Source organism: Rhinoraja longicauda, chromosome 17 (genome assembly GCF_053455715.1).
Source record: "Rhinoraja longicauda isolate Sanriku21f chromosome 17, sRhiLon1.1, whole genome shotgun sequence".
Classification (NCBI taxonomy): Eukaryota; Metazoa; Chordata; class Chondrichthyes; order Rajiformes; family Arhynchobatidae; genus Rhinoraja; species Rhinoraja longicauda.
Window position 1 is genome coordinate 15947490 of NC_135969.1, and position 7566 is coordinate 15955055.

Below are 7566 nucleotides of genomic sequence, written 5' to 3' on the forward strand. Positions count from 1 at the left end.
CCCGGGGATGATTGGGTTAAGGTGTGAGGAGCATTGGGCCTGTGCTTGCTGGAGTTTAGAAGGATGAGCGGGGATCTCATTGAAACCTACCGAATTATGAAATAGAGTGGATGTGGGGAGGATATTTCCACTAGTGGAGAGTCTAGGGCCGGAGGGCACAGCCTCAGAATAAAAGGACGCAGCTTTTGAATGGAGATGAGGAAGGATTTCTTTAGCCAGAGGGTGATGAATCTGTGGAATTCATTGCCACAGACGGCAATGGAGGCCTAAGTCATTTAAAGCTGGGATTGATAGATTCCTGATTAGTAAGGGCATCAAAGGTTACGGGAATAAGGCAAGAGAATGGGGTTGAGAGGGGAAAGTAAATCAGCCTTGATCGAATGGCAGAGCAGAACTCGATGGGCCAAATGGCCTAATCCTGCTCCTATGTCTTTATTTTAGACTTTAGACTTTAGAAATACAGCGTGAAAACGGGGCCTTCAGCTCACCGAGTCCACAACAACCAGCGATCACCCCGAACACTAACACTATCGTACGCACTTGGGACAATTTACAATTTTTACCTGAGCCAATTAATCTATAAACCTGTACATCTTTGGAGTATGGGTGGAAACCGGAGCACCCGGAGAAAACCCATGCAAACATACAAACTCTGTACAGACAGAACCCGTAGTCAGGATCCAACACGGGTCTCTGGCACTGAAAGGCAACAACTCTGCCATCCCTAACATCTTATGATTCATGATTCATGTCTAATGAACATGATCCTCCGGGATATTAAAGCTGGGTTAATAGGGTACATGGCTCATTTCTGTTTGTAGAGGGCAGCATAATTCCAGAGGGAGTTGCCTTCTTCGAAGCTATGGTAAACCTTTTGAAGGAAGGTCCACAATTTTTGTATATCTTTTTCCTTTGGAAATAATTTTGCTTCTCCTTACATATTTGTCTGCCAACCCACAGACCTCTCGAGCTGGCAGGGTCCTATGTAATTTAGTTGTAGTGTGTTCCCAGGGTGAGATTAGCTTGCGTTGCAGAGGCAGACTGCGGCTAATGTATCTTCTGATTATAATGGCAACGTCTTTGCTCTTGACCAAACTCCTTGGTAATATTTCTTGCTGTGCGTGAGGTAAGAAAGGACTTAACCAACATCTTCTTCCAATGTACAACCATGTGTCGATCTTGATGGGCGATTATATCTTGGCAGTCGTCCAACTCCATAGCATTTATTAACATTTTTTTTGGGGTGGCACCATGGCTTAGCGGTAGAGTTGCTGCCCTACAATGCCTGAGACCCGGATTCGAACCTGACTACGAGTGCTGTCTGAACGGAGTTTGTACGTTCTCCCTGTGACCTCATGGGTTTTCTCCGGGTGCTCCGGTTTCCTCCCACACTCCAAAGATATGCGATTTACAATTTTACAGCAGCCAATTAACTTACAAACCGGTACATTCGTGGACTGTGGGCAGAAACCGGAGCTCCCGGAGAAAACTCACGCGGTCACAGAGAGAACGTACAAACTCCATACAGATATTACCTGTAGTCAGGATCGAACCCGGGTCTCTGGCGCTGTAAGTCAGCAACTCTGTCCCTTAGCCAGTGTGCCGCCCTCTTACCTTTGAACTATGTGGGCCTCGCCAAACAAACTAAACCCATCTTTGTCTAAAAGATAGCCTTTTGTCCACCCATCTGCCAATAAAACCCTTCCTCACCTGTATCTACCTTTAGACTAGATACAGTGTAGAAACAGGCCGCTCGGCCCACAGAGTCCGTCCGACCAGCAATCACTTTGTACACTAACACTATCCCACACACTAGGAACAATTTCACAACTTACCGAAACCAATTAACCCACAAGCCTCAATGGTTCAATGGTTACCACCTCTTCCTCAGCCTACAAAGGACCAGTGTGGGTTCCACCTTTCCTTGGTCATTAGTACCAGCTCTGATTTGTTCTGTACCTTTTCATACCTCCAGTTCCCCTCTCCCTATTCTCAGTCTGGAGAACCCGATCCAAAAGGTCCAGGGATGCTGCCTGACCCGCTGAGTTACTGCATCAATTTTTGTCTATCAATGGTACCCTACCTAAGGTTTGTCAGGCTTTGTCCTGCCCCATCTCTGTTCTCAACTCCCCCCCCCCCCCCCCCCCACCCCCCAACTTCTATAATCAATATGTAAGCTACTCTTGACCCCAGACATCACCTATCCATGTTTTCCAGAGGTGCTGCCTGATGCGTTGAGTTACTCTGGCACTTTGTGTCGTGCCCCATCTACACTAGTCCCACCTGTGGGGTTTTTTTTGTCTGTCTTTTTTGACCATGCTCAGTCATGGGATGACACTGTTGCAAAGCAGGTAACCTAATGATGTTAAATGAATGAGGGTGCTCCCAAAAGAGTAAAGTTGAAGCTTTATTCTGCACGCTGAATCAGCTGGAAGAAGGGTCCCAACCAGAAACGGCGTCCGTCCATTCCCTCCCCAGATGCTGCCTGACCCGCTGAGTTGCTCCAGAACCTAGTGCTTTGCTCAAGGTTCCAGTATCTGCAGTTCTGCGTGTCTCCACACTTTGATGCTTGGGTATGCTCCTCGCTCTTCCCAATTTGGATTTGTTCCTAACGTTGCAGTGTTTGGAGAGGAGGACAACCTACAGCCAGGCTAACATTGCGGCACTTCGCCGCCCTCGCCTCCCATCCTGAAGTACACGTGGCGCTTTAAAACATGGAGATTCCACACCAAGAACTGGAGGAGAGGCATGGCGAGGCAGAGGGTCCCAATGATGGTCCCAGCAGCAACCCCAGGGTCATTGCTGTAGTCCAGTGACTTGTAGATGAACGTCTGCCCTTTGAGGTTGGTGCCTCCCATCGCCCAGTAGACCAGGGTGAAGAGGATGAAGGCCACGCTGTAGAGGAGGACGCCGGTGAAGTGGGCCAGGTGAGTGGGTGCGGCGGTCATGCCCAACTCCAGCAGCACCAGCACCGAGTTCACCGCGTGCATGTTGATGTTAACGCCGTTGGGCGCCACCCTGCCCGGGGTGTAGTCCAAGCTCCAGAACGCAACGGTGACGTAAAGGCTGGTGACACAAGTTAGATTCTGCAGAACCCACTGCACGATGATGCCGGGCACCAACACTGAAGGAGCTGTCCGCTGGGCCTTCCTCACCGTCACCCCGGGGCTCCCACCCTCCACTTCCACGGCTGCAGCTGAAAGAGGAAAGAAATGGTTTGAAACATGGTTCTGACTGTGTTATCACATACACTCCGAAAGGAGATGAGGGGGAATTTCTTTGCCAGAGGGTGGTGAATCTGTGGAATTCGTTGCCACAGATGGAGGTGGAGGCCATTTGGGTATTTTTAAAGCAGAGATTGTCAGGTTCTTGATTGGTAAAGGTTATGGGGAGAAGGCAGGAGAACGGGGTTGAAAGGGAAAGACAGATCAACTGTGATTGAATGGCGGAGTGGACTCAATGGGCTGAATGGCCTAATTCTGCTCCTATGTCTTATGAACATGGTCCCTGTGCTCTCGTTTTCTATGTTTTATGGTACTTATATATCTCTTGGGTAGATGAAAGATATCACAGGAGCACTATCGGTGGATTAGTTTAGTTTAGTTTAGAGATACACCATAGAAACAGGCCCTTCAGCCCACCGAGCCCATACTGGCCTTTGGACTGGTGGGCTGCAGCCTGTAGATAGAAGCCGCCAAGTCTAACCCCTGCTTGTTTCCCAAGGAGAGCCCGAGGGGTGCGACACGGTGGCGCAGCGGTAAAGTTGCTGCCTTACAGCGCCAGAGTCCCGGGTTTAATCCTGACCACAAGTGTTATCGGTACGGAGATTGTGACCACATGAGCTTTCCCTGCGACCACATGAGTTTTCATCGCGTGCTCCGGCTTCCTCCCGCACTCCAAAAATGTACAGGTTTGTAGATTAATTGGCTTCTGTTAAATGTAAACTATCCCTAGTATGTAAAATAGTGTACAGGGTGATTGCTGGTCGGCACGGACTCGGTGGGCCGAAGGGCATGTTTCCACGCTGTATCTCTAAAGTCTAAAAACTGGTTTCATTAGGAATAGCCAGAGAAGAAGGTATACCAAAGAAAATAAGTATGAATAAAAGTTAAACAAGAGAAAACAAGGTGAAAGCCCAATGTAAAAATTGTTATAAATAGTACTGAAAATGTGCAATCTTCCTTACTTGGGCTGGAGAGTGAGACCTCGGCTAATGATGCTTCCTTGGCACTCTGTGCTTCCTTCTTTTGTCCGAATGTCACGTAGCAAATGAAATTGACCAACGCTAAGTTGAAATACATGGTGAGCAAGGTGTAGGTCAGGTGGGTGAGGAAGATGAACCACTTGAGGTGGTTGGTCTGAACACCACTGCAGATACACCAGACCAGGCTGTAGATGGCCAGGAAAATGCGATACATCAACCAGATGACTGGGTGCAGCCTCCACTGAAAATGGGAAAGGAAAACATTAGCTCAATAAGAGGCAAGAGTGGACTTTAGTTTATTTACCTTGGAACTACAATGAGGAATCAGGCCGGCCTGCGATCACCCCATACACTAGCACTATCCTACACACTATGGACAATTTACAATTTTTACTGAAGCCAATTAACCTACAAACCTTTGGAGTATGCCTTTGGAGCATGGGATTAAACTGGAGAAAACCCACGCCGTCGCAGGGAGAACGCACAAACACCGTACAGACAGCACACGTAGTCAGGACCGAACCAGGGTCTCTGGTGCTGTGAGGCAGCAACTCCATCGCTGCGCCACTGTAAGGACAAAGCCGTTATTATTGAAAGCCTTTGCTAAATAGTGTTGATAATGGAAAACAAAGTATGGGAGTCTGAACACTGTAACATCCAGGTTCAGTAACGGTTTCTATCCAACTATTGAACACGATGAACTTCAACTAAACTCTGGACTTCAACCTGCCTGCATGCCTTAGGGACTATGGTCTCCGCTTTGTTTTGCACTGTGTTGGGTTATCCGGAGTCTCTGGCGTTGTAAGGCAGCAACTCTACTGCTGCGCCACTATGCCGCCCATCTTCGCTCCAGCTATTGCACTTGAGTTGGGCTTGATTGTATTTATGCCTAGTATTATCTGATTTGATTGCATAGCACGCAAAACCAAACTGTTCACCATAGCTTGGTGCGTGTAACAATTATAAACCTAAACCTGAGCCTAATGGGGAGCCTCATAGCTGTGGAAAGGAGTGGACAATGACTGCACGACATGAGGTGGTCTCATGATCTCAGCCTCATTATTGGTGATTATGCAGTTAACGTCCACATCTCTGATGATTGGAAGTTCTAATTGAAGGCCATCATAGTCTTCATGGAGCATCAGAGAAAAGCGGAGCGTGTTCTATGTCTTAGTAATTAGTTTTGGTGTGGGATTCATGGGATGGTTGTGGGTGGGGGGGTGATGAATTGTAAATGTATAATCCTCATGCTAATCGTACAATGATGCTCATTGCACAATAGACTTACGGTTGACAGAGGTCATAGAGTCATGGAGTCATACAGTGCAGAGACTGACTCATTGACCCAACATGCTCATGCCAAATCAACTAACCCCACCTGCCTGCGTTTGACCCATCAACCTATCCTATCCATGTACCTGTCCAAATTATTTTTAAACATTGTGATAGTACCTGCCTCAACTACCTCCACTGGCAGATCATTTCATATACCCCACCCTTTTTGTAAAAATGTTGCCCCTCAGATTCCTATTAAATCTCCCCCCCTCCCTCACTTTAAACCTATGTCCTCTGGTTCTCGATTCCCCTACTCTGTGTAAAAGACTCTGTGCATTTACCCGATCTATTCCTCTCATGGCCTTATACACCTCTATAAGATCTCATCCTTCTGCACTACAAGGAATAGAGTCCTTGCCTGCTCAACCTCAGGTGGGTGGGTGGCCAGTAGGTGAACCTGCTCTTCAGTTAGACAACACTGTGAGTGCATAGCATTCGTACAAAGACTTTGCTTCAAAGAGAAAGACCTTCTTGTTTTGACCAGGTTGATCATCTCAAAGCTCTACAGCGTTGTTACCAGGTTTCCTTCACCTTAATACTAATTTATCTTTGTTTGATCTATCCCCTACTCTGTTCTGTATCTTCCCATACCTCTACTTTCCCCCTCCCTGACTCTCAGTCTGATGAAGGGTCTCGACCCGAAATGTCACCCATTCCTTTTCTCCAGAGTTGCTGAGCCTGACCTGCTGAGTTATTGCAGCATCGTATGTCTATCTTCGGCATAAACCAGCATCTGCAATTCCTTCTAATACACATCCTATCTTATCTGTTTGGATAGCATGTAAAATAAAGCTTTTCGCTATACCTCGGTACACGTGCCAATACTGGAGCTAAACCTAGGATGCAAAGACTGTAAACCATGGATCATTGGATAAATCACAGCTTGCGCGGCACAACGTTAAGACCACAGTAATATAACTTCTTCCGTACCTGTGACTGTAGAATTAATTGTGGCTCCCTGGGCTTCAGAGAACACTTTTCCACTGTGAACTCCCTTGTAAGGTGCTTGATCCAAGAAGACCCCATTTGTGGGGGGTTTTCAGAACAGTGCTGTGCAACGCCCTTACTGATTCCTGACGTTAGTTAGCCTGCTTCGTATTTATAGATATGTATTTGGTCCTAATGGTTGGAACTTGTTAAGAATGACTCAGTATTGATAGCAACTGCAAAGTATGCTGCCAGTTGCTTAACTTCTCTCTTTTCCTCTCATTCCTTCCCCTCCCTCTCAGTGAAAGAGAGAGAGAGAAAAAAAAAACCTGTGAAATAGCACTGGATCTTGAATAGCAGAGACTGCCCAGATGTGTATCAGGCACTTTGAAATCTTGCAAAACAACTTTTCCCCAATAAGTTCCCACGTTCGTGATTCTGGAACGCTGATGGCACAGGCATCTCCTCTTGCTCAATTGGAGACTTTCCCTGCTGCCTTGATCCCATTCACAGTTTGCTCACTAAACCCCTGGATTGGTCTCCTCTTCCCCCCCTCCCCCCAGCCCTGACCACCACCAACCAACACTCTCTCTGACCACTGCAGAAACCACACCAGAAGAGGGATTAGTCTGAAGTTGGAATGCACCATTAAAATGCATGCCAGTATCTCAAAACCTACAGGATGAATTAAATCCAGCACAGTGATCACTGCCAGCTCTGCATTAGTGATGTCAAAAGGGCCACGCATTGCCTGTAAAAAATGTTCACTCTTAAAGCTCGGGTTTGTCCTCAAAAACTTATTTAAAGGAGGCATTTTAAAATCTGTATGGGATGCTGGATATGGCCAGTGTTCGTTGCCCATTGCTAATTACCCTTGAGAAGATGGTGGTGAGTCACCATTTGTGAACCACTGGAGCACTTAGGGGCAACACAGTGGCACAGCTGGTAGAGCTGCTGCCTCACAGCGTCAGTGACCCGGGTTCGATCCTGCCCTCGGGTGCTGTCCTTGTGGAGTTTGCACGTTCTCCCTGTAACTGCATAGGTTTCCTGCGGGTGGTCTGGTTTACCCCCACACATTCCATAGTTGTGCAGGTTTGTGG

At 47.3% G+C, this 7566-nt stretch overlaps 1 protein-coding gene across 1 annotated transcript; it reads right to left on the bottom strand.

Annotated features, from left to right (window-relative positions):
* Positions 1 to 2651: 2651 nt before the first annotated feature.
* LOC144602002 (protein rolling stone) lies at positions 2652 to 7366 on the bottom strand. The gene is made up of 4 exons (XM_078414686.1): positions 7339 to 7366; positions 6470 to 6612; positions 4187 to 4445; positions 2652 to 3196 (listed from the first exon to the last, which is right to left on the bottom strand). Exons 1-4 carry the CDS (start codon positions 7364 to 7366, stop codon positions 2652 to 2654), a joined length of 975 nt encoding a protein of 324 aa, XP_078270812.1.
* Positions 7367 to 7566: the final 200 nt, after the last annotated feature.